This window comes from Moschus berezovskii, chromosome 14, assembly GCF_049115385.1.
Source record: "Moschus berezovskii isolate FMDL1 chromosome 14, NW_MosBer_1.0, whole genome shotgun sequence".
NCBI classification, from domain to species: Eukaryota; Metazoa; Chordata; class Mammalia; order Artiodactyla; family Moschidae; genus Moschus; species Moschus berezovskii.
This window is the reverse complement of record NC_142473.1, coordinates 48,889,321-48,916,269: the sequence shown is the minus strand read 5'-3', so window position 1 is coordinate 48,916,269 and position 26,949 is coordinate 48,889,321. Positions and strand designations below refer to the sequence as shown.

General features: G+C 42.8%; 2 protein-coding genes across 8 annotated transcripts in view; one reads left to right on the top strand and one right to left on the bottom strand.

Annotated features, from left to right (window-relative positions):
- Positions 1-6,694, top strand: part of TUB (TUB bipartite transcription factor) — an 88,223-nt gene extending 81,529 nt beyond the window's left edge. For both annotated transcript variants that reach the window (XM_055423430.2, XM_055423431.2), the window contains exons 10-12: positions 1,258-1,356; positions 1,569-1,740; positions 2,173-6,694. In XM_055423430.2, coding sequence (XP_055279405.1) covers positions 1,258-1,356; positions 1,569-1,740; positions 2,173-2,306 — 405 coding nt within the window. In that variant the 3' untranslated portion in view covers positions 2,307-6,694. The remainder of the gene's footprint in view (positions 1-1,257; positions 1,357-1,568; positions 1,741-2,172) is intronic.
- A 2,781-nt stretch (positions 6,695-9,475) lies between these two features.
- Positions 9,476-26,949, bottom strand: part of RIC3 (RIC3 acetylcholine receptor chaperone) — a 61,040-nt gene continuing 43,566 nt past the window's right edge. For 3 of the 6 annotated variants that reach the window (XM_055423433.2, XM_088843105.1, XM_088843106.1), the window contains 2 exons: positions 23,004-23,152; positions 9,476-11,788 (listed from right to left, as the gene is read on the bottom strand). In XM_055423433.2, coding sequence (XP_055279408.2) covers positions 11,352-11,788; positions 23,004-23,152 — 586 coding nt within the window. In that variant the 3' untranslated portion in view covers positions 9,476-11,351. Of the gene's footprint in view, positions 11,789-15,824; positions 16,907-23,003; positions 23,153-26,949 lie in introns of those variants that run through there. The other 3 variants (XM_055423435.2, XM_055423434.2, XM_055423436.2) reach the window with 3 other exon arrangements.

The following is a 26,949-nucleotide window of genomic DNA, read 5'->3' as shown; positions in this document are numbered from 1 at the left end:
TGGTTTTTCCAGTAGTCATGTATGGATGTGAGAATTGGACCATAAAGAAAGCTGAACGCCAAAGAATTGATGCTTTTGAACTGTGGTGTTGGAGAAGACCCTTTAGAGTCCCTTAGACTGCAAGGAGATCCTAAAGGAATCCTAAAGGAAATCAGTCCTGAATATTCATTGGAAGGACTGATGCTGAAGCTGAAACTCCAATATTTTGGCCACCTGATGCAAAGAACCAACTCATTTGAAAAGACCCTGATGCTGGGAAAGATTGAAGGTGGGAGGAGAAGGGGACGACAGAGGATGACATGGTTGGATGGCATCACTGACGCAACAGACATGAGTTTGAGTGAACTCCGGGAGTTGATGATGGACAGGGAGGCCTGGTGTGCTGCAGTCCCCAGGGTCGCAAAGAGTCAGACATGACTGAGTGACTGAACTGAAGGATAAAAAAGCAGGAAGAGGGCTCAGTTCAGTCCAGTCGCTCAGTTGTGTCTGACTCTTTGCGACCCCATGAACTGCAGCAGGCCGGAAGAGGAAGAGGGCTCTGAATATTCTTTTAGGAAGGATGGCAGGGAGGGCCTCACTGAGGTAGTGCTTGGGTAAAGGCCGGAAGGAAGTGAGCGCCAGCTGTGCAGGTGCTGAGAACATGGTGAGCAAATGCTGGCGTGTCAGGGGAGCAGGAGGAGGGCAGTGGATGAAGCAGAGCAGGTGGTGAAGAGAGGGGTGATGGCCACATTGCATGGGGCCTTGCAGGACGAGGTAAGACCGTCATCTTTTACTCTGAGCGAACTGAGAACGACCCGACTCACCAGGACCACTCAGCGCTGTGTGGAGACCAGATGACAAGGAGGTGGGGCGGGGGCTGAGGGAATGAAGAGTCCAGCTAAAGGTTGGTCCTGTGCTCCTGCTGAGAGAGGGTGGTGGTTGAAAAGTGGTTGAATTCTGAGTATAAGCTGAAGGAAGAGCTGACAGCGTTTGCTGATGGGTTAGAAGCGGTATGTGAGGGTAGGGGGAGTTCAGTTATGACTCCAGGTAGTTTGAGCAGATGGAAGAACGGAGATGTCGTTCACTGGGGTGAGGAAGATGGTACAAGCAGCTTGTTTGGGCAGAGTGGAGATTAAGGAGCCGACTGTGGACATGGTAAGTTTACAGATGCTTCCTGTACATTCGAGTGGTGATTGGCTGGCTCCTCCAGTCTGTCCAGCAGGTAGGTAAGAGTCTTCAGATGGCCAGTATTAGCGAGCTTCTCTCTCTCTTTTACAGGAGACAAACGTCTTAGGTTTTAAGGGGCCTCGGAAGATGAGTGTGATTGTCCCGGGCATGACCATGGTTCATGAGAGAGTCTCTATCCGGCCCCGCAACGTGAGTCTCCACCCACCCCACCCGCTTTCCCCCTCCTCCCAGCCTCTGCACGCACTTCTGAGGGCACAGCTCCAGCGGGTGTGCATGTGTAAACGTATGAGAAGCCCTGGGGGTCTTCAGGAGATCTAAGGACCCCCACCCCGGGGCAGATCACTCTGGGGTGGTCATGGGGCCAATGCCCGGGTCTGGCTCAGCCGAGGCTGCCCTCCCAGGAGCATGAGACGCTGCTAGCACGCTGGCAGAACAAGAACACAGAGAGTATCATCGAGCTGCAAAACAAGACACCCGTCTGGAACGATGACACGCAGTCCTACGTACTCAACTTCCATGGGCGTGTCACTCAGGCCTCGGTGAAGAACTTCCAGATCATCCACGGCAATGACCGTGAGTGTTTCTGCCCTGACTCGTGACTGCGTGACACTGGGGCCCTTAGCTCGGGATGCAGCCCACTCAGCCCTGCCTGTAGAGCTGAGAGTTTAAGGACGTGGGTTATTCGGTTAGTAAAGGGCTTTCTAACCTTAATGACTGGGAGGCCCTGGAAGAGCCTCCTCTGGAGCCCTGACCCTAGATTCTGTGCGCGTGGCAGTCTCAGGCGTGGGATCACCCTTTGAATGGACTTCCTCTCTTCTTCCCCATCTCCTGGTGTGTGTCTGCATCTCGTCACCTGTTCCCTCTCTCCCATTTGGTCTGTGCTTCACCTCCTCTGGCATCTCTGCTTCTGGCCTTCTCTCTTGCCTCTCATGATTTGGGTGTCTGTCTGTCCTTCCGCATCCCTGTTCTGTCCTTCTTTCTGTCCTCACTTCTGCCTGGCTCCAGCGGACTACATCGTGATGCAGTTTGGCCGCGTAGCCGAGGACGTGTTCACCATGGATTACAACTACCCGTTGTGTGCGCTGCAGGCCTTTGCCATTGCCCTGTCCAGCTTCGACAGCAAGCTGGCCTGCGAGTAGAGGCCGCCTCATGCCCTCTGGGGTTGCCCAGCCTGGAGTGGAGCTGCCTGCCTGCCTGTGGAGCAGCCCCACCGACCCCCTGTACATAGGCCTCCTGCCAGATGAACCTTTGGCTCTCGGTGGGGCCCCGGGCTCAGACATCTGGGAACTGGCTCCTCTGCCTTTGCTGCTGAGGCAGAGGAGTGGGGGGCATGAGGGGACCAACACAAATCCTTTCTGTGCCCCCACTCTCGGGTTAGTATCCTGCTGCAGTCCTGTTTGCCAAGTGGAGCAGCCTCTTCAGCAGGGGAGGTGGGAAGAGGTGGAGAGAGAGAGGAAGCACAAGGGCTGCTGCGGCCCAGCGTCCACTCGGCTTGGGGTCAGATGACCACGGGGCCCCAGCAGTGTGGGGCTTGGTGAGTGTGTGTGTGAGTGTGTGTGAGAGAGCATGTGAGTGTTGGGGCACATCAGCTTTACATAGCACAGGCTTGGGTAGCCGAGCCTGGCCCTTACAACTGCAGAAAGTCCTCGAGCATCAGCTGGCCTCCGCCAGGACTGGGAGGAGTTGGGGTGGAGAGGTGAGGGGCAGGACCTTGTCAGGGTTGCAGGGCCCAGCTGTGGCTGTGGGAATTGGCTGGCGGCCTGCGGTTGGGGCTCATTTGATTTCTCTAGGATTTCTTTGTGCGCACAGAGGTGGCAGGACGCTGGCCCCCAAGGCCAAATGTCTTAGCGGTTGGGGTCTGTCGGATCCATACAGGCTGAGCATACAGGTGGCACATGGGCCAGGGCTGTCCGGGAGCCCTGTCGGCTGACCCAGGGAACCCCAGAAGGCCAGCCCCAGACGGCACACAGGTAGGTTGCCTGGGGCTCCTGCCTGTGCTTCAGCTCCCTGCAGTAAAGCCTAGGCTGTGGCCAGTGGGGGCGTGTGTGTAGTCGTGAGCTGGGAATGGGAAAGGGTGAGGAGAGCGGGAGACATGTTAGAACCACAGGGGATCGGAGGTGGCAGGACCGACCCTTAGCGATCACCTCGAAGGTGGACTTGCCTGGGGTCACCTGGCTGGTTAAGGGCAGAATTTGGATTTCAGCTCCTTTCATTTCCTTGTTCCCACCCTCCCCGCAAAAAACTGCTGTCTCTGGCCTTCCTGGGGCACAATACGCATGCCCATGCACCTGATTCCAGACTTAGAAATGTCAAGAGGTGGTGAAGTTGAGACCATTTCAGTGGGAAGCCGGGCAGTTCCCTGCTGAAAGCTGTCTGGATTTTGCATGTCCGTCTGATCAGGACTGGCCTGTGTCTGGCTCCTCGCCGAGGTCAGGCTTTAGCAAGGCTGCTGCCTAGTTTCCTATCCAGGTGTGACAGGTGGTTGTGAGTGGCCTGATCTCTCTCTCTGCCGCCCTCCTCCTCGGACAGCACCATCTACGCTGCAGACTTGGGAACGCTTGCGTATGTGTCATTCACCCTGACAGAGGCTGCCGGCCCAGATGGAGATCAGAAATCGGTGGGAAGCAAGCGAGAGTCGTTCCTCACTTCAGAGTAGATGGATGTGCTTGGAAAGACTACACATCAGTTGGGTTTTTTAAGTCATACTTCAGACACGTTAGCAAGGCCATGAGTGAGGTGGTGGAGCTGTTTGGACTTGAGTGAAATAGGATGTTCTCGTTTCCTGGGAGTCTAGGTTTTCACGTGTTAAGTGCTTAAAGCGAGGCCTCCTGTCCTAGCAGGCACCTGGCCACACCTGGGGTCTCCATCTCTGGTTGGCAGCATGGTCTGATATCTAGACCACTCTGACTTGAGACCTTCTTGAAGGCACTGAAATTTCCTGTCCTGGAGCAGGTCCACTTCCCAGGGAAATACTGTCGTGCTGTCCTCCTTTCCATAGTCCCAGTGACACTTCCTGTCTTGACTTTGAGAAGAGACCAGCTGACATTTGGAATGACAGAAGGTAGATGATCTCTAAGGTCTAGTCAAGCTGTTTCTTTGGGTCAGTGATTTTAAGGTAGAAGGGTTGATTCTGGATCTTTGTGAGAGGGAGGATCCCAGTGGCAGAGTGGAGAAGTCCTTAGACATACAATGGAAAACGTGTCGCCTGCTCACTCCTGTAGTACGCAGAGGACGGGTTGGCGGGTGTTTCGTTAGGCTCAGGAGTGTGGCCTGAGAGTTCCAGCCTGGGCGTGGCGAAGGGTAGCTCGCCTACAAAACCGTTAGGTTCTGAGTGACAGGCAAGAGCACTCATCACCTGCTGGAGACCCAGCCTCGCAAGGTCTCTTTTAAGACCCCATTCTGGGTGATGCTGGTTTTCCTTAGCCATGGGCCCAGACTCCGAAAGCTGCTAGGACCCTTGGAGACCACTTGGGCTCATTCTCTCCCACAGTAAGAGTCCTTGCCCTTTGTACCCACTACCCAGATGGTCCTTGGTTGGGCAGGGAACTTGGTGATGGAACAAGCTTGCCCCAAGGGAGTTGTGTGGCTGGGGCCTTAGGCAGCTCCTCTGTAACTGCTCCTGCCGCCAGCTCCTCCTGGGGCCACACCCCATCTCTGCCCCAACACAGCTCAGAAGAGCAGTAAGGTTCACATCCCTAACTCTTCTTCAGTCCTGGCTTTTCTTTCCTTCTGGCTCTAAGGTGCTCTGTGTCTCTTTGTCTCTGTATGTATTTGGGGCCAAGGGCAATTGGTGAACAATCAGTTAAGGTTTCCTATTATGATCATATTTCTGTGGATGAATAGGAAAGGAATGAGGAGGTAGCTGTGATCACCTGTGGATTTTGTTCGTTCATTTCATGCCCTTTGATCAGAAAGCATACCTGGGAAAGTACCAACTCCTTCTCCAGAGGTTCGTACTGAGAAGACGCGATCCAAAAAAGTTTAGTTCTTCAGTTTCCACTCTGCATTACCTGGAGAAATTGGTGTGTTGCATGCATGCTTTGGATGAATTTGAACTTATTCTAGTTGAATGTGCCTTAAAAATCATGACACTAATTCAGAACGAGCATGTGAGGTCCAGACCCATGCTGAGGACAGGTGTCAGAAGCCAGGGAGTGTTATCATCACAGGCCAGAAGAGAACCTTGGGCCCGCCTCTTGCAGTGACAAGAAGGAACAAAACTGTAGAAGCAGATGTCTTTTTTCCCTCTGGAAATAGTGGGGCATTTACCTCTAAATGAATTTACCATATATTCAGAGGTAGTTCTGAACTTAACAAGCCACAGTGATGATTTCAAACTTAGATGCCTGTGCTTTCCTTACAGCAAGTGAGGGGGGTGGGTGGGCTGGCCGTGGCCATGGTTCTGTTAACGCAAGCACAAATTCCATCTCCAGGGTGGGGTCCCTGAATTTCCCTTTCTGTGGGAACACTGGCCTTCCCTTCTCTACAGTCCCTTACCCCCGCTGAGATAGCCCTGTCACCTCAGGATGCCAGGGGGCGCTCAGAGCACACGTTTCCAGAGAGCTGAAGGAGGCTGCTTGCTCTGATGCTCAGAACTGAGGGGCGCCTGACTCTCTGGCACTCAGGGCCCAGCGCCGGGACCCTACACTGCCCTGGGCCCTGGCCTGTAGAACTGGAGCAGCCCTCAGAACAGGCCAAACTATGGGCTCTTGTTTTTGAGTTTATTGGTCATCTGTCCTTCCACGCCTCTAGTTTTGCAATTTTCTTTCATCTCAGGATATGGGGGTGGGGGGGAAATCCAACAGAAGTTAGGGCCAGGTTTGGTTTTTGAATTTTCCAACCAAGTTGAGAAGCAAATTGGTTCTTACAGAAAGCACTACTGCACTTAGTAATCAAGTGATTTTGAGCAAACCACGTGATTTTTCTAGGTCTGTTTTCTCACAGCATAAGGTTAGACCGTCACAGCTTGCGGCAGCATTCGGGGTGAATGAAAGCTGGTCCTTGCTCATCACTTTCCGGCTCATCACTGTGCCTTTTTTCCTTCCTGAGAAAGATGTCACACCTCTTTCCTCTTCTGTTCTCTTGTCCCTCCCTGCTTCCCTCTCAAGATCCAGGCAGAGCCAGAGATTAGGCTGAGATCCAGAGAGTAACAGAGTGACTTAGAAAGAAAGGGAAGCCCGACTCTGGCCTCTTTAGTCCTGCATTTGGTGACACAGGGGACTTAGAATGCTGACACTTCTCTTGTTGAGAGCATACATTTAGCCAGTTTGCATAATGCCTAGAATGTGTACGTCTGTTTGCACAAGACTGTCTTTTCCTATTTTGGAGTGGTCAGACATTTTATTTTTGTTCAAAATTATCGAGTTTTAGACAAACTTGCAAAACTGTGCTTTTCTTAAGTGATTTTTTGAATAAACTCTTTGGTATTCTGGAGCAAATGTATTTATTTATTGGTATGTGCAATGATAAAGTTGGTATTTTCCCATGTTGACATTATGTATGTTGTAGAACTTTAATGTTTGTCTAAGTACAGACCATATATCAACAAATTAAACTTGAACTGTTTCAACACTGCTGTGCACTTTTTTTCACCCCCATGAAAGAAAAAACATGTTTCTTACCTAGAAGTTTTTTTCTACATCATTCATTCCTTCTACCCTAAGAGCCTCAGGGGAGGGCAGGAGGGTGGTGGTAACAAGGGGATCATAGCTGGTTTGGAAACAGTCACCTGTGGGAGGAAACTGTCTTCCCTCTGGCTGTGCTCCTCAAGTTTAAAGGTGGTTAGAACCCCACATGCAGAGGCTGGGAAGGGCTGAAAGAAGGTAAGGACAGGAGGTACTAAGTTAGCACATCCTTTGCAGGCTCGGCTGTGCCAGCCAGAATAGCGGGCTACTGCTTCCTAGTAAACCCTGTGAGACTGGCCCAGAGGAACACACACAGGGATGTAGAGCTGAAAAAAGGCGGGGAAGGCCAAAGTGGTAGAAATAACATGAAGACCCAGCCACTGGGTTCCTCTAGCCATATGCAGAGCAGCCCAACCTGTTTAAACAGAACCTGGACACGCTACAAGTATGGGAATTTTCTTTTCAGCCTGTAGCAGATCTGAAGTCAAGAGCAAGGGAGGCTACAGTTATGCCTGATAGTTACAGGTCTGGTCCTAGGTGGTGAGGTCAAAACTGAAGTCACCCAGTGACTGCAGGACCTGGGCTCTGGGCATTCCTGGCAGTCAGGATAGCCTTGGAGCGTCAAGTCCAACAGCCTGGCAGCACAGGAACTTGGTGAGTGCTATGCTGTTGACGGCACTGGCCTGAGCACCCAGCACAGGCTACACCCTGGAGAGATGCTATACACAGCATCTCATTTCATCCCAACAGCTCTGCAAGGGGAGAGCTTCCCAATTCAAAACTGAGGAAACTGGAACTTAGAGAAGTTAAGGAGTAATCTAAGAAAAAGAAATTTTGCCTATTTAATGTGTATAAGAGAATGGGAAGGGAAAAACCTAACATTAGGTACATTTTAGAAAGATCTGTATGAAAATCATCAAGGCAAAGTCCGTGATACCTTGTTTTTCTCATTTCTAGGTAGCTTAAGTGTTCAATTTTCCTCTGGGATATAGTCTGGATTGAGGGAATTTAATGTGGTAATGAGTAGTGTTGGTTTATTGCCCCAGATCAAGAACCTACCTGGACCGTGGCCTCCCTCCATGGCTTTGCCTCTGGGAAATAGCATATGCAGGACCCCACTATGATAAAAAGGAAAGAGGATTTTGCAGTTGAGTGATCAGGTTAAAGATGATCTCTTCAACAGCTCGGGACAGGGTCCATGGAGAGTCCTGGTTGACAGTTATTTATCCTGGTGTCATTATTATTAAAGCTCCCTTTTCCTAAAGTGTCCCAGTTTGGGCTGTAAGTTCTTGGATGACCCAGGCCATGGAAGGTGCATGGGGTGCTCACAGGCGTCTCTTCCAGAGGCCACACGGGCCTCCACTCCTCACTGCAGCTCTCTGTCCTCGGCTCCTGAGTTCCCACAGCACTAGTCCTGGAGCTAGGCAGGTGCTCTCCTGGAGAAAGGGCATCTCCAGGCCAGATCACCCACCTGAGTTACTAAGCATGGATCCACATGATGCAGTTATTTCCCAGGCCAACTATCTGACCCCGGAGGTGTGACTGTGCTCTGCCATGGTGCCCAAAAGTCACTGCAGACCTAGTGCCAGGAGACTGACCAAGTTCTCAGCCCAGATCAGTTCTGGAGAAATGAAGACCAGGAGAAAAGAGATGACAAAAACAGGCCCACGACTCTGGTCCTCCTGGACCGTATACAGAAGTATAATCTCATCCCTGAAGAGTAACACAATTCTAAAAAATCCAAAAAGGACAGCCTAATCTGAAACGACTGAAAAGTAAATTTTTAAATACATAAATATTTTCCTGTTATATAAGCCCACCAAGACTCAGGGCAGCAAGAATCATCATGAGGTCTCAGTACTAGGGGCAGGAACTGTTTCTACAAGCCAATTCCCCCCAGAGATGAACATTCCAAACAAAGAGCTGGTTATCTGACACCTTACATACCAGCCTCAAATATCAAAATACCCTAGCATCCATTTACTTTCACTCTTTCTGCCAACTATATCCTCTCTCTTCCTTGCACACCTGGAGAAGGTCAGAGCATCCCTCAAGACCCATCTCCTCTGTGGAGTTTCTTGGAAGTACTTTAGCAAAAGTGACCTTTTCTTCCTTTGTGATCATATGGATTTGGGTTCATATCTCAATTATGGCAAGAAATCTTGCACAATAAAGTAGCTACCGCTTGCTGAGTGGTTATCCTATATGAGACAGGACCAATGCTGTTTTATAAGCACTGAAGATTTCAATTAATCTCTGTAACTGTGGATTTAATCCTCATCTCCTGTAAGACCTGGACTCTGACTCCCCAGCTTTAGCGATGAGAAAGCCAATGTTCTCAGGGTTAAGGAGCTGGCCAGATTCTAAAACTAGAATAGACAAGGATGGAACTGTGACCAACATTTCTCTGCCTGCAGAACTCACCATCATGAGCCCTTTTACAGTTCACAGTTCATTTTAAAAAATAAACTGGATAAGGCTCTCATATTCAACTGAGTGTTTTTTCTCCAAAGGTAGGATTTGAGCAGTGTCTGCAAGATGAATAAATCAGAGAATAAACAGAAGGAAACAAATATCCACCTCTAATAAGGGAATCATATCCTAAGGCAAAAAAGAAACTTGAACCAGAGTCCCAAAACTCTCTTCAGCCTCCCACTGTGAATGAAGAGAAAGAACACGGCAAATATATTGAAACAGGAAAGAGCACCTACATTATTTTTTACCTTCAGCATTATATTACATCTAGATTTGTTCTCAGTACATTTTAAACTCCTTTCTTTACAAGTGAATCTAACGTTCCACACAGAAACAGATACAGTATGCTTTCTATGGACTCAGTCTTCATTGACTTTTCTCTGAAGTCATTATCAAGAAATGCACAGCTGCAGCTTACACATCATCTTAATATGGTCCTGTACCTGTGACAGCAGTGTGTATGCTTATATGTGATTTAACAGTGATTAAACTATTTTCTTGGCCTCTGACTCATTCCAGGCATAGTGGAACTCTAAAAGCCAGGTCCACCTTTACATGATTTCTTAGTTTTCAAGTCTTCCACGTTTCATGACTGGGAGCTCCTCAGGAATGTGTCCTCTTGAAACTCTCAGGTCTTACCTGTAAGCTGAATTCACTCATCCTTACTGAACAGAATTCATCTTACCTCAAGGAGACACATAACAGATGGCAGCTCAGAAATTAGGCTTTGGGTTTGGTCACAGTCCTCCCTGTCCTAACCCACCTCCCACTTTGCCCAACTTTCTCAACAGACTCAGATATCCAAATACGGAACACACAGTCTGTTCCCAGGCACTGCTATATTGGGTCCCTACAATATAGGGACCCAACAGCTTGAGTCCAAGGTCCTTAGACCAAGGACAGCACTTGGTCTACAAGTTCAGTCTTCCTCGTTTCTGTGTTAATTTGTTGTAAGAACAAATTTCCCAGAGGGCACAACATTTAGAAACAGCATCTAAGCAAGGACTGCCTGTTAGTGCGTGGGTTTTCTCTCCATCAGCCACTCCCTGGCCCTGTGAGCATCTCCTGGCAGGACCTCCACCCTTCAGCAGCCTTTCCTGAAGCTTCAAACCTTGGCTCCACAGGGTAAGGACTAAAGTCTCTATCTCAAGCTTCCTCTGGCCACGGAAGACCAGAGGTATGAAGGTGCTTCTACATTTGGCAGTTCTGTTAAGCAGAACAAAGATAAAGGAAGCTAGAGATCCAGACATTATTAGAGAAAAGCCATTTCCTGGCAAGCCTGTCCCTGGATAAAGAAATGGCAACCCACTCCAGTATTCTTGCCTGGAGAATTCTATGGACAGAGGAGCCTGGCGGGCTACAGTCCACGGGGTCACAGAGAGTCGGACACAACTGAGTGACTAACACTACTACTACTATTACTAGCACGCCTCTAGGCTCATTCTCAGGTCAGTGAGAGTCTTCTATGCTGGAGAAAAGTGGAGATTTGAGGCAGCCTTGGGGCTCTGCAAAAGGCCCTCGCTGTAACGGGCTCCTCAGGAGGCCCTCGCTGTAAGGGGCTTCAGCTCAGGCAAGAGTCCCTGCTCTGGCCCCACCATCCCCACAAACAAAATGTTCTCCTTCTTGAACCCAGCAGACCACTAACCTGCTCAAGGCCCACAGAATAAGGCACCTTGGACTCTGAAATCTTCACTCTTGCAACCTTATGTCCTCATCATGTGTAATTTGATGTTCGTCACAGGTAAACTATCTGTTACTTCTAACACGGAGTTAGACCTCTGCCCTGAGTGGTCCCATCTGTAATTATGATAGATGAAAAATTACTCGGTGGATCGAATCTCTGATGGAGCAGAGGAGGAAGAGAAAGAGGGAGGCTGTCTTGTGTTCATACTAATTTCTATGATGTTTTATAAGGTGACAGGTGTGCAAGCACCAGGAAGGATACATGATATCCATGGCAGTGGCCTGATTGGCTGTGATACTTAAACACGGAGAATGAAGTACAGGGCATAGGGCCAAGGATGAAATCAGAGAGGAGAGAAAGGTCACCTTGGGACTACAGGAATGGTCCTAGACTGACTGTTCTCACTCTAAACCCTGGGGATGCCGCTTCCTCAGCATGCCACCTGGATCTGCTTTATCTGCACTGATGCCTGACCCTTCATCTCTCAAGTCATAGGGCCACACTTCGTTGGTGGTTTCCTCCTGCTCACTGTAACTGTTTGCACCAAATCCAGCATTCTCTGCCAAGACGGCGGGATCCTCTTCTTCAGGAGAACAGCAGGAACATGGTTCTGGCTCTGGGTCACATGAGGTAACAGAATTACCTTCCTGAGCTCTGGGCTCAGTAGGCATTGCCCAACCCACACGGTCTGATTCTTCCTCTTCTAGCACTCCCATTCTTTCAGCTATTTCTTCAGCAGAGGGCTCTTTTGAGTCAGGGTAATCCACCAGGATTGTTTCTTGCCTATGCTTGATGCAATCTGAAAGGTCATAAATTGGATAAGTCTCTTCGGGATAACCTAGAGAAAAAAGTAGCACAAAGTCTTACAAAGAATGTCTCTTCCAAATAAATAGTGTCAGGCTCAAAGAGGCTTCTCAGGCAGCAGCCATCCTATCCCAACAAATCCATTCAAGAAATCTCTAAGATGACTAACAGTTCTCAAGTTTCACTTGAGCAAATTCTTGGCGATCCGGCTGACTGTCCACCAGCTCTATGAAATACAAACCAATTCAGCTGAAAATCCCTTCTCAAGTGCAGGGTGCTTGGGGCAGAGTGTAAGTCTCACACCTCAAGCTTCTGCAGTAGTGATGAAGATTAAACAAACAACATGATCCTCAGTTTAAAAAAAAAAAGTGCCAAACACCAGATGGAGAGAACATAGCTCAAGGCTAATGTTTATAATTTCTATTTGGAACCATTTCCAAAGCTTCCCAGGGGCGGGGTGGGAGGAGGGGAGGAGGAAAGGAATGTTGAGCTCTTTGAAAAATACACCACAAAGCCTTCTACTAATCAAAACAATTGAAATGGCTTGCAAGTGTCAGAAATAGAGAGCACTTTAGCAAGACATGCCCAAGATCCCTAAGGACAAGGACTGCATTTTGAGAAGACAGAATTCCCATTGTTGGCTTCTTCGTCTTCACGACAGGGAACAAAAGAAAACAACAAACTGGTAAACAAAATGAATCCCAGCAATGATAATGAGAAAAGAGAAAATGTTGCCAAATTAAAGAATGAAATGAAATAAATCTGTGTCAGCCAAGCCAAACCTAAGCAGCAGATGGGCCGTGCTGGAGCTCATATGCCGGTGCTGGCAACAGCAGCCGTGCTCACTGTACAACGTGAAAGCCAGAGAATTCAAAATCCATTTGCACGTTATGATAATTGGTAAATTGCACCCTAACATAAACCATTTTTTTTTTTGCCTACAAATTCTGAAAAGTAGGGGTCTTTTTTGGTGCCATGCAGAGTGTGGAGACACATTTTACAACATTTATGATCAGGGAAGAAAAACAGTCAAAGTCACACAGGCTTATTGTAGAAAATCTGAAAAACCCAGGCAAGTTTTAAAAAAGAAAACAAATCACCTAGAATCCCATCACAGATAACAATGTGTACTACCTCTGGCCTTTTTATCACTGCAAGTGATAATATATATTTTTCTCTTTTTTAACAAAGAGGGATCATACTGTACATAAAATATTGTACCCAGATTCTTTTCCTTCAACATTACATCATGAGTACTTCTTCATATTATTAGGCATTTAAAAGTTGGCTGCAAAATATCCCATCACACAGATACATAACTGACATGATTTACCATGCCCCTTCTGTAAAACATTCATTCTTTCCAATTTTCCATTATAAGTTTCATATTAGTTAAGATCTCTGAATATAAATTCATGTCCGTTTCCCTATTTTTTTAAGATAGACTTTTAGAAATATGAAAACTAGACCAAACAGGATGGACATTTTAAAAGCCTTTTTTATACTCTGCCAAATTACTTTCCAGAAGAATGGTATAAATTTTTAGTCCCACCAGTGATATAAAAAAACTCCATCTTCTCACACTATAGCAGTGTGTCAAGAATCTTGCCAATGCAGTCTTATAGTTCCCAGGTTTAAGTTACTGTGGACAGTATGCTGGGTAAACTGGAGCTTAGCTACCCAAGGTCCTCGCAGTCTCTTTGGTCAAAGGCAGAGGCTGGGGAAGTCCACTTCTAATTAGCTCCTAGCCACTGAATGCTTGAGAGTGAAGTCTGTTTTCTGGAATGTTTCTGCCTTCTCCCTACACCAAGAACAAAGCTTAATGTTGGAATTTCATGACTATCTGCCTTGGTTTAAGATGGGGAAACCTGCTGAAGAAAATCAAACAGTGACTCACATAACTACTTGAATAGCCCATATCAGCCAACGGACTGATTACCCAAGAACTTAAAACATAAGCAAGAAACAAAAACTCACTGGTCCTACGAGGAAGTCAGCAGTTCAAAATGGGAACCAAACTAAGCAAACTATGTAAAAAGCCCCTTAAAAAAGTCAATGCAGAAAACGAGTTAAGGTCAATCAGCTTTTAACTGACATTTCCAGTAATATTCAACTGGTTATTGTATGTATAAAACCAATCAGGCTTCAATATAAAGAAGGAGCAAACAGAATATAAGAAAGAACTGTCAGAAACTGAAAATCCTAATTGCAAAAAAAAAAATTAACCTGAATAAGGAAGAAAAGAGTAGGTTGAAACAGACATGACTGAGAACCAAGTTAATATATTATTAGAAGTTCAAGGTGAAGAATTCTCCTAGGACAAAGATAAATATGACAAAGAAATGGAAATTATGAGGAAAAAGATAAGCTGCACAGAAGACCTATCCAAGATCCAATCTTAGAATTACTACAATTCTACAGTGAGAGGGCAGAGTAGGTTAAATGGGAGCAATAATCAAAGAAATTATAAGAAAATATTCTCGAGTTGAAAAAAAGTCCAAAGTCTTCAGATGGATAAATGCTAGGTAAAAATACTTTGAAAAATCCATACATTAATACATAGTCAGATATATGCTGATGAACTTGTACAAATTCAAACTTTTAAGTATAAAAAGAATACGAATTTCCAGACAGAAAACAGAAACGAGCTAACCAAAAACAGGCTGCCCATTGAGAAAAAGAAAAAGACTGGCATAAGAGTTATCATTTTCAACATCAAATGAAAGTAGAGAATGAAGCAATGTTTTCAGACTTATAAGGGGAAAAAAATGATCATATAATTTTATACCCATCCAAAAAATTATTTGTATCAAGGTGAAAATTGGTTAAGTCCAATACTTAGAAAGCATACCCTTCTATTTTGGGGGAGCTGGGGGAGGGCCTTAAGGAAGTATTCTGACAGATACAAAAGTTAATCAAAAGTTTAAAGAGAGAAGATACTGTATACAAGAAAGTGGTAAAAAATGAAACCTATAAGAATTATCAATGTAAAATAAATAATTATTGATAATGTGGTTAGAAATTTAATGACATTGTTAAATACTTAGAAAAGGTTAATATCTTTAAAAGCTACATAAATCATTTGGAGCTAAAATTCTACATAATTTCAACAAAGCCTAAGTAGTAGGTAGAAAATAAATAAGAATAATTTTACCTTATTTATAGGGAACAGGTTATATAATGAAGATTTGCAATTTGGAAGGAAATAATTCCATTTTTCATTTCATTGATTACTACTAAGAATGAAATAATTTTTCTTCTGTTTTGTAGCCAGTTAAACTTTTTTCTTTTGTGCACTGCATAGCTAGGTGGATATCAGTGTTTCCTAAATTAGTTGTAGAACTTTTTATATATTAAAGATATCAGCTTCTTTGCTGATTACCAGTCATATTTGTTACAAATATTTTTCCAATTTAGTGTTGGCTCTGAAAACTTTCGACCTTGTCTGATCTACAGAAAGTAAAAATTTTATGTACACCATGTAAGTTTTATGTTATGCTATCCTCTCCTTTATAATTTCCTGCATTGTTTTTTAAATTAGTTTTTTTTATTTTGTGTTAATTGCAGATTCATGTGTAGTTATAAGAAATACAGAAATCCCATGTACTCTTTATCTAGTTTTTTCTAATGATAACACCTTACAAAATTATACACTATAATGTCACAACCAGGATGTTAATACTGATATAGTCAGTATACAGGAACATTTCTAGCACCACAAGGATCCTTTACATTGCCCTTTAATGGCCACACCTACTCCCTCCTGCCCCTAATTCCCTCCTTGCTGCTGCTGCTGCTGCTAAGTCACTTCAGTCGTGTCCAACTCTGTGTGACCCCATAGACGGAAACTCACCAGGCTCTCCCGTCCCTGGGATTCTCCAGGCAAGAACACTGGAGTGGGTTGCCATTTCCTTCTCCAATGTGTGAAAGTGAAAAGTGAAAGTGAAGTCGCTCAGTCGTGTCCGACCCTTAGTGACCCCACAGACTGCAGCCTACCAGGCTCCTCCATCTATGGGACTTTCTAGGCAAGAGTACTAGAGTGGCTTGCCATTGCCTTCTCCAAATTAACCTCTGGCAACTACTAGTCTGTTCTCTGTTTCTATAATTTTGCCATTTCAAGACTGTTATATAAATAGAATCACATTACATAATAACCTTTTACAATTAGTTTTTTTTAATTCAACATAATCTGGAAATTCATCCAAACTATTGCATTTATCAGTAGTCCATTCCTTTTTATTGCTACAATTTTTCCCAGCCATCAGAGTCTTTCCAATGAGTTGGCTCTTCGCATCATATGGCCAAAGTATCAGAGCTTCAGCTTCAGCATCAGGCCTTCCAATGAATATTCAGGATTGATTTCCTTTAGGATTGACAGATTTGATCTCCTTGCAGTCCAAAGTGAAAGTGAAGTCACTCAGTCATGTCCAACTCTTTGCAACCCCATGGACTGTAGCCTACCAGCTCCTCTGTCCATGGAATTTTCCAGGCAAGTATACTGGAACAGGTTGCCATTTACTTCTCCAGGGGATCTTCCCAGCCCAGGGATCGAACCCCCGTCTCCCGCATTGTGGGCAGATGCTTTACCATCTGAGCCACCAGGGAAGCCCTGCAGTCCAAAGGGACTCACAAAAATCTTCTTCAACACCACAGATCAGAGGCATCATTTCTTCGGCACTCAGCCCTCTTTATGGTACAACTTTCACATCTGTATGTGACTACTGCAAAAACTATAGCTTTGACTAAACAGACTTGTCAGCAAAGAAATGTCTCTGCTTTTTTAATATGCTGTCTAGGTTTGTCATAGCTTTTCTTCCAAGGAGCAAGCATCTTTTAATTTCATGCCTGCAGTTACCATCCGCAGAGATTCTAGCACCCAAGAAGATAAAGTCTGTCACTGTTTCCACTGTTTTCCCTTCTAATTGCCATAAAGTGATGGGATCGGATGCCATGATCTTAGTTTTTTGAGTGTTGAGTTTCAAGTCAGCTTTTTCACTCTCCTCTTTTACCTTCATCAAGAGGCTCTTTAGTTTCTCTTCACTTTCTGCCATAAAGGTGGTGTTATCTGCATATCTCAGGTTATTGATATTTCTCGTGGCAATCTTGATTTCAACTTGTGCTTCATCCAGCCCGGCATTTTTCATGATGTACCCTGCATATGAGTTAAATAAGCAGGATGACAATATATAGCCTCGACATACTCCCTTCCCAATTCTGAACCAACCCATTGTTCCATGTCCAGTTCTAACTGTTGCTTCTTGACCTGCATACAGGTTTCTCAAGAGCCACAGGTAAGATGGTCTGGTATCCCCATCTCTTTAAGCATTTTCCACAGTTTGTTGTGATCCACACAGTCAAAGGCTTTAGTGTGGTCAATGAAGCAGAAGTAGGTGTTATTCTGGAATTCTTTTGCTTTTTCTATGATCCAGCGGATGTTGGCAATTTGACCTCTGGTTCCTCTCCCTTTTCTAAATCCAGTTTGTACTTCTGGAAGTTCTTGGTTCACATACTGTTGAAACTTAACTTGAAGGATTTTGAGCATCACATTGCTAGCATGTGAAATGAATGCAAGTGAGAAAAACACAGTATGGCTCTCCATTTATTTATTAATAGATCTTTGATTTTTTTCATTAATGTTGTATGGTTTTTCAGCATGCAAATCCTGTACATGCTTTGTGAATTACACCTAAGTCATTTGTTTTTTTGAATGATTACAAAGTTTTCATTTTGATGCCAGAATGTTCATTCTAGTGTACAGAAATACAATTGATTTCTATATGTTTATCTACCTTGCTGAACTCATTTATTAGTTTTAGCTTTTAAAATAGATTCCTCAGGGTTTTCAATCAGACCATCATGTGACCTACAAGCAGGCCTTTTATTTCCTTTCCTTTTCTTCCTGTACTACCTAGAACTTTCAGCACCATGCTGCATAAAAGTAGTCATCCTTGCCTGTTCCCAATCTTAGGGAGAAAGCACTCATTGTTCACCATTAAATATAACATTAACTGTAGGTTTCATAGATTCTCCTTATCAAGCTGAAGAAATTCCCCTCTAGTTCTAATTTCTGTTTTTATGATGAACAGATCTTGCACTACTTTTATGCTCAAGAAATTTTTCCTGCTAAGAGCAAATACCTATTCACAACTATTTTTTTCTAGTTTTTAAGGTTCCTCTCCTCCATCCTTAACTATTTAGTATACCTAGGGTTATTCTGACGTTAATATGTACGCTCTTACTTCTGCTCTGGCAATAATGAAGGCATGAGGATTCCCCTATTAAACAACTAGAAAATCAAATGAAATCTATGAACAGCCAATTTTCAAACATCACATAACAAAAGTAGTCATGGATCCTGAGAAAAGGGAAGCAGGGCCCAGTGGTCTCACTGAGCCTGGAACGCAAAGTTCAGGGAGACTGGAGCAGTGAGAATACATAGGGAAAAATACTGGAAGGAAAGGAGCTTCGCAAAGAGAGCTCCAGAGATCTATAGAGGGAACTCCTAATGTTTTTAATTGTGTTCGGATCTGTGCATATACGGGATAAAACTAAACAGGGCCAGGAAAAGAAATGCTAAAAGCATTAGGCCTATAAATTCCTGGAGCTCACACATAGCTCGGAACAGTTCATGTCCTTAGCAGCCAAAGTGGAAAGACCTTATGAAGCATCATGCAGAGTCCAGAGAAAGATGCTGCTTTACTAATAGGGCTAAATTAACCACAGAATAAAGGTTGCTTTGGACCCACTCTAACAGACCTTAAAAATAAGCACTGAAGGATACAACTGATTTCTGGTAACTTAACTGTGTATTAGAAAGAAGTCCAACACTAAAATACTAAGACAAAATCTAGCATTCCACAGTGTAAAACTCACAATACCCATCATCCAATCAAAATTTACCAGGCATGCATAAAAGGCAGGAAATGAGGACCCATAACAAGGAGAAAATATCAATTAGAAAGAGATCTAGAAATGACATAGAAAATAAGATCAGCAGTCAAGTCAGTTAAGAAAGCTGTTATAAATATGTCTCATATGTTCAAGAAGGAGAAAACATGAATATGTAAGAGAGATGAAAGACATAAAAAAATAACCCAAACAGAACTTCTAGAGATGAAAATACAATATCTGAGATTAAAAACACACTGAATGAGACTAAGAGCAGATTATATACTGTGGAAGAAAAGATTAATAAAGCTGAAGACATAGGAAAACAATCCAAAATCAAGCATGGTGGAAACAAAAGACTGAAGAAAAAAAAAAAAGAGGCCATATGTGACCTGTGGAACAATATCAAAAAATCTAACAGACATGCAACTGGAAAATCAAGAGAGCACAGAAGCTCAAGAGAACTATCTCATTAATGAAACAATGGCCAAAAATAGATCAAGGATCTAAGCTTCCACCTTGAGAAACTAGAAAAAGAATGTCAAACCCTAAGTAAGTAATCAATGAAACAGGAAATAAGAAAAAACCCGAACCACAGTATAGTTCTTGAAAAGATCAACAGTGTTGATAAACCTCTGATCAGTCTAATCAGGAAAAAAAATTACAAAAAGGCCCAATTACCTACATCAGGAGAATAGGACACATCCTTAGAGACCTTACACACGTTAAATAAATAAGGGAATATTATAAATAATTTTATATTAATAAATTTGATAATGAGGATAAAATATGTAAACTCATTGAAAGATACAATCTATCTAGAAGAAATAAACTGATACAGTGTGATTCACGTTAAGAAATTAAATCCACAGTCATATAAGTCTTGCCACAAACAAAACTCCAGGCCCAGATGGTATCACTGGAGAAATCTGCCAGACATTTAAAGAACAAATAAGTAATCCTACACAAACTCTTCTTTACAAAAAAAGTCAGTATAATTCACTAAGTCACCAAAACAGAAAAATAATATCCTCAGTTCATGTGATTAACAAAAAGCATTCATAAAATCTCAATACCCATAGATGAAGAAAAACTCTCAGCAAAGTAAAACCAGAAGGAAGGTTCCTCAACTGAAAAATAACATCCATGATAAACCAAGAGCTCACATCATATTAATGGAGAATGTGTGAGCACTTTCTACCTAATATCAGGAAAACAAGAATGTTTGTTTTCACCACTTCTATTCAATATTGTGCAAGGTGGTTCTAGCCAGTGCAGTAAGCCAAGAAAAAGAAAAGACCTATAGATTAGGAAAAAGTAAAACTGTCTTATATAAATAATTTGAGACTGTCTACATAGCAAGTTTAAAGAAATTTAATCTTAAAAAATCTGAAGAAAAAAAAAGGAAGCTACTAGAAGTGTGTTTAAGAAAGTCACAGGATACAAGATCAGAAAACAAAAATAAATTGTGTTTCTACACAGATACCAAAAGCAATTTAAAAAATTTTAAATATCACTTATGCTATCAAAAATGTGAACTTTAAGGATAAATTTACAAAACATGTACAAGACCTAAATACTGAAAACCATAAAACACTGCTGAGAAACTAAAGATCTAAATAAATGGAAAGATAAAAATGTTAATGGATTGGAAAATTCAATATTGTCATGATGTCAATTTTTCCAAACTGATCTAAAGAATCAATACAATGACAATCAAAATCCCATCAGGCTTTTTTTTGTAGAAAGTAACATAGAGCCTCTTGATGAAAGTGAAAAAGGAGAGTGAAAAAGTTGGCTTAAAGCTCAACATTCAGAAAACTAAGATCATGGCATCCAGTCCCATCACTTCATGGCAAACAGATGTGGAAACAATGGAAACAGTGGCAAACTTTATTTTTTTGGGCTCCAAAATCACTGCAGGTGGTGACCGCAGCCATGAAATTAAAAGACGCTTACTCCTTGGAAGAAAAGTTATGACCAACCTAGACAGCATATTAAAAAGCAGAGACATAACTTTGTCAACAAAAGTCCGTCTAGTCAAGGCTATGGCTTTTCCAGTAGTCATGTATGAATGTGAGAGTTGGACTATAAAGAAAGCTGAGCACCGAAGAATTGATGCTCTTGAAGTGTGGTGTTGGAGAAGACTCTTGAGAGTTCCTTGGATTGCAAGGAGATCCAACCAGACAATCTTAAAGGAAATCAGTCCTGAATATTCATTGGAAGGACTGATGTTGAAGTTGCAACTCCAATACTTTGGCCACCTGATGCGAAGAGGTGACTCACTGGAAAAGACCCTGATGCTGGGAAAGACTCAAGGCGGGAGGAGAAAGGGATGACAGAGGATGAGATGGCTGGATGGCATCACCGACTCGATGGACATGAGTTTGAGTGAACTCCAGGGGTTGGTGATGGACAGGGAGGCCTGGCGTGCTGTGATTCATGGGATCGTAAAGAGTCGGACACAACTGAGTGACTGAACTGAACTGAACATACTGATTTTAAATTTATATGAAAATGTGAAGGGCCCAGAATTACAAAAATAATTTTGGAAAAGAACAGTTGAAGAACTTGCCTTACCAGATTTCAAGACAATATAAAGACATTGTGATATTAGTATAAGTACACACACAAAGATCAATGAAACAGAAGAGAAAATCCAGAATACACCCACCTATACCTGGTTAAATGATTTTTCCATTTTCCAAAAGGGAAGGGTTGGTTGATTTCCAACCAACACACCAAGATAATTAAACAAAATAAACTGGAACAATAGAATATCAATATGGAAAAACATTAACCTCATCCTGATACTGCACACCATATATAAAAACTAAAAAATAGATCACACAACGAAATGTAAGAGCTAAAACCATACAATTCTAGAAGAAGGCAGTTTTAATTTTTAATAAAAATACTTTTAACTGAATAAAGAAAAAAAAAAAAGAAGGCAGAAGACTTAGGTAACTTTGAGTAAGGCAAAGATTTCTTAAAAGCTCACAAAGAAAGTGAATCACAAAAGAGAAAATGATAAACTGGACTTCATCAAAATGAAAAAAAAAAAAAAAACTTCTGTTCTTTGAAAGATGCCACTAAGGAAATTAAAAGGCAAATCACAAATTAAGAGAAAATATTTGCAAAATTCATAACTGACAACTTATATCCAGAAATATAGAAGAAACTCTTGCAACTCATTAAGAATATAACCAACTCAAGAAAGTGGCACACAATGTGAACAAACACTTCACTAAAGATATACAGGTGACAAATAAGTGAATGAAAAAATGTTCAACATCACTAGTTGCTAGGGAAATTCATACTTCAGTCACAAGCTAGATACCACTACACACTCACTAGAATAGCTAAAATAAAAAAGACTGATGATGCCAAGTGATACCAAGGATGTGGAGTGACTGCAATTCTCATACACTGAAAAATGGGAAGGTAAAATTATTTTAGAATAATCAACCTGCTTTCCAAAGTTGAACATACACATATAAAATCCAAAAATCTCATTCTTAGAGATATACCAAAATAAATACAAATATATGTTCCAACAAAAATGTGTATGCAAAAGTTCATAGCAGCTTGATTCATAATAGCTCAAAGTTAGCAGCCCAAAAGTTCCTAAACTGGTGAATGGAGAAACAAACTATACCCAGACAACAGAACACTACTCTGCAATTAGAAGAAAGAACTACTAATACACTCAACACATGAAGCTCAGAAGCATTACACTAAATCAATGAAGCCAGTATACAAAAGAACATGTGCAGTGTGACCCATTTATACAGATAAGGTAAAGCTAGAGGGACAGAACGGAGAAGGCAATGGCAAGCCACTCCAGTACTCTTGCCTAGAAAATCCCATGGATGGAGGAGCCTGGCAGGCTGCAGTCCGTGGGGTCGCTAAGGGTCAGACACGACTGAGTGACTTCACTTTCACTTTCACACATTGGAGAAGGAAATGGCAACCCACTCCAGTGTTCTTGCCTGGAGAATCCCAGGGAAGGGGGAGCCTGGTGGGCTTCCGTCTATGGGGTCGCACAGAGTCGGACACGACTGAAGTGACTTAGCAGCAGCAGCAGCAGAGGGACAGAAAGCAGTTCAGTTGTTGCCAGGGCAGAAGGGGATTAACAGCAAAGGGGATGGTAACAGAGATGATGGAAATATCATGACTATTTCATGACTGTGATACGATTATACAACTCTATATATCTGTCAAAACTTATCCAACCATACACTTAAAATTGATGAATTCTGTATATCTTATACCTCAGTAATAAAGCTGATTTAAAAAATTCTGTTAAGATCTCTTTTCTGGGCTGATGGTTAACAAAGAAATAAGAAAACACTGTTTACCTTCCCAGTCCTCCATATAAGGGGCCTCCTCAGCTTCTTTCTCTGGAGTGGATCTATCAATGAATTTTCCTTCTTTCATGACCCTGGTGATTTCTCGGAGCTGATGCAGCAATCGTTTTTCTTGGTCAGAAGTCACAGTCTGTGCTCTGCTTAGAAACAGCAGACAATCCAGCTAGTTAGTAATAAGCACTCCTAGACAATGAACATAAATATTACTGTGATCTGTCTGGACTCTAGAATAGGAAGTTCAATAGCAACAGATAATTACTGTAGGAGTTTATTCTGGAACTGCACAGATGGGAACCAGAGATGTTAGTTCAATGTTTTGATTTTATAAATGGGAAAACTAAGGCCTAGAACAGAGCAACTGATTGTCCGAGGTCCCAGAATGATTTAATGTCAGTTCTGGGACAAGACCCCAGACGTCTCAGCCTTCAGGTTCTTTTACAGTACATTCACTGTCCCAATCAATTCCCTATCCTCAAGCAGTTTCACCATTACTTACATTACTCCATTTACTACATGCCACTTATCTCTGAAGTAATGTCATTAAAAGAAAATGTGTGGGACCACTTGCCTCAATGAGGGAAAAATACGCTACTAGGCCAACACTAGAATTGCCAGGCTGAACCTACTTGTGCAGAAATAAAGATATATCCTAAAATGTGAGAGTTGGATCATTCTGACAAATCATCTAGACCAAAGGAATTGGGGACACTGAGGCCCATAGAGAGGAAATTATATATTTATTTCCACTGTTAGTTAATGTCAGCACTCTACCTAAAACTAGTCTCCTAACTTGTAATAGCATTCGCTGCAATTCTTGAAGCACAGTGCTCAAGTTTCATAGTTTAGAAAACCTGGATGTGACTCCCTCATTCAGCTGTGTTGGCTCCGGGGAAATGCCTGCATGAGTAAGATGAGGCTCAAGGATAATATGTGACTATTTGAGAGGGAAGCACTGCATCGTATCGACAGGCAGGCAAGGCCCCACTCAGAAGACTAAGAATCGTCTGCTTTGGGACCAGTTTTATCTACTGGCAGGATTTAACAGAGGCTACTTATTCTCCTCTTAAAACCCCAAAGCACTCGAAGTCAATATAACACCCATGAAGAGGAAAGAAATGATATATTCTGTACCAGCCTCATGGAGGTGTCATCAATCTTTCCCAGTCCCAAGCCTACGTTTCTTTTTACATTTAACCTACATTATGTTACCCTTAATGACTAACAGGGAAGAAGAAAAAACTGCTTCTCCTGTCAACATTAAGATGTTAACTAAGGAAAATGTAGGTGCAACATTTTTACAAATCTCAGTGGAAGGAAAATAAAAACCCCAGGAGCTCCACTTTTTCTACAACAAATGGTCTCAAAGCTATGAACTGAGGAAAGCCTGTCTGTTCTACATGCATGCGAACGGCTGCTTTATACTTTCCATCAGCAGAGGAGTCCTGACTCACCTTAACTACTCATCTGTTCTACAACCCCTAACTCTTACTATTGTTATGACAACTCATTTTGTGGGAGGCTTCTGGGGTAGCTGGGTCAGCCTTAGCTCAAAGAGCCTATGTGATTATCACAACACATTGCACATGTTACTTCTCTGGACTGCACTTAGTACATTCTGATTTTTACTGAATACAACAGTCTTGACTTGGTTTTCTAATTCATGGAAAATCAAGCCCTTAATTAGGGATATGGGTAGGCTAAGAAAAGCAGAAACAGAAGAGAGAAGCTTTCTTAGAGAATTCCAAACTAAAGTGTCCTCAAGTGTACTCAGGGTCTGTATCATGCATTAGGCAATTAATCATGGTCCACTTTACATCTTCTGAATTTATTGCAATAAGCACTTTCATGGAATCCTCATTGTCTCTATTTGGTTTGATAATCCTGGATGGCAGAGGTAAGTTCACTACAGTATAGGCACACTGCCATGAACATTTTAAGTGCTCAATAAATGTGTTAGCTTGACTGGTCCCCACTTCCTCACCGTCCATTTTCTTCTACCTCCCTGAAATCTGGCTGCCACTCCATCATTTTACCAAACCTTGTGAAAATCAATGACTACTTTTTTTCCCTTTTGTCACACAGCACACAGGACCTTATTTCCCCAACCAGGGATAAAACCTGTACTTCAGTGGAAGCATGGAGTCCTAACCACTGAACCACTACGGAATTCTCCAACGACCACTTTACTCTTAAGTCCAAAAGTCTTTATATCACATTACATTCTTCTTGACTTCTCTGTACTATGGCCCATCTTCTCCTTGAAATCTCCTCCTCCTCCAACATGGTTTTCCTGAAGGCTCAATCCTAGGGCTCCTGCTTATTCACTCCTACAGGCGTGTCCTCAGGAAGCAGACCCAATTCACAGACTAAACCATCACCTCTACATACATGATGCTCAGACTCTAAGTCTAACCTTGATTTCTCATGCAAAGGCCAATCTCATAACTCCAGTTACCTCCTGGGCATTTCTACTTGGAGGCCTTGTCACTATACTAAAGTTAATCTTAAATTCATCCTTCAAAACCATGTCCTAGTGGCCCAGGATCATTAGCAACTGCATGAACAGGTAAGTTAGGTGAGGTTGGGTATGGCTGATTCCAAGACATCAGAAAAATAAAAGGTCAAGTTGGGAGATAACGCAGACTTCTGAATGCTTCAAAACTCCGAGGAGTCATCAAGTTCTGAATCCAAACACAGAATGAAACAGTTTCTTACACCACTCAAATGAGAAAAGAAATCAGACCAGCAGAAGATTGCTGGCAATGGCCACAGGACATAACATGCTTCAAGGATTTGGTAATCTCATCTTTTCCCCCTCTTACTCCTAGCCAAATGGACACTTCCAAACTTGTGTCCTTTGTTCTGACCACAATACCCCAATTTACTATTGCTGCTATATATCATACATGGACGTTCTGTTTATTTTTTTTCTTTTCAAATATATCATTTTGTACTGGGGGAGAGCCGATTCACAATGCTGTAATAGTTTCAGGTGGACAGTGAAGGGACTCAGCTATACATATACAATACATGGATGCTCTGATGTTTCTTCAACCATACTCAAAGCTGAACTCATGACTTATATTGCAAAGCCTTATCTTCATTCTTCTGTGCTTTATTTTGGTTGATGCCATAATATTCCTACCAGTTTGGGTTGTATTCTGGATCATCTGGGAGGACACAATGCATTTATGAAGGTCCTTAAAAGTGGAAGGGGGAGGCAGAAGAGGCTAAAGTCTCAACTCACTGTTGCTGGCTGTGAAAGTAGAGGAAAGAGTTCATGAGCCAAGGAATATGGGCAGCTTCTAAAATCTGAAAAAGGTAAGGAAAGATTTTACCCCAGAACCTCCAGAATGCAGGGAAAAGTCTGGCCAACACCTTGATTTTAGCCCAATGTAGGACTTCTAACATACAAAACTGTAAGATAATCACGTGTGTTGTTTTAAGGCATTAAGGTCTGGATAATTTATTACAGCAGCCACAGAAAACTAATACACACTTCTAGAGCACACCTTTTCTCTCTGAGATGCAGTGCCTTACAGAGAAAATAATACTTGCAATTGACAACCATAGAGGGTTGTGAAAATCAAAATAGGTACCAAAAATATTCTAACTTGCTGAAAAATGTCTGCTTTAAAGTACTTTCTTTACATCCACCTCACTCATTAACATGTGCAGACACTGTCAAATATGCCAGCATTAGGAATGCAAGTCTGAATAATGAAAATTCCCTATTCTCAAGAAGGTTATAAGGCATTAGGGAAGCCAGAAAAGTCAACAGAAGATAAGGAAGTAACATGATGCTTACAATATCCAGTAAACATAGGTGGCCTGGGAGCATGTAGGAGGAACACCTAACCAAGCTGTGGGTCCAGGGAAAGGCTTTCAGAGGAAATGATGACTAAGTTGAGACCTCTAAGACAAGAAAGAAAGAAAA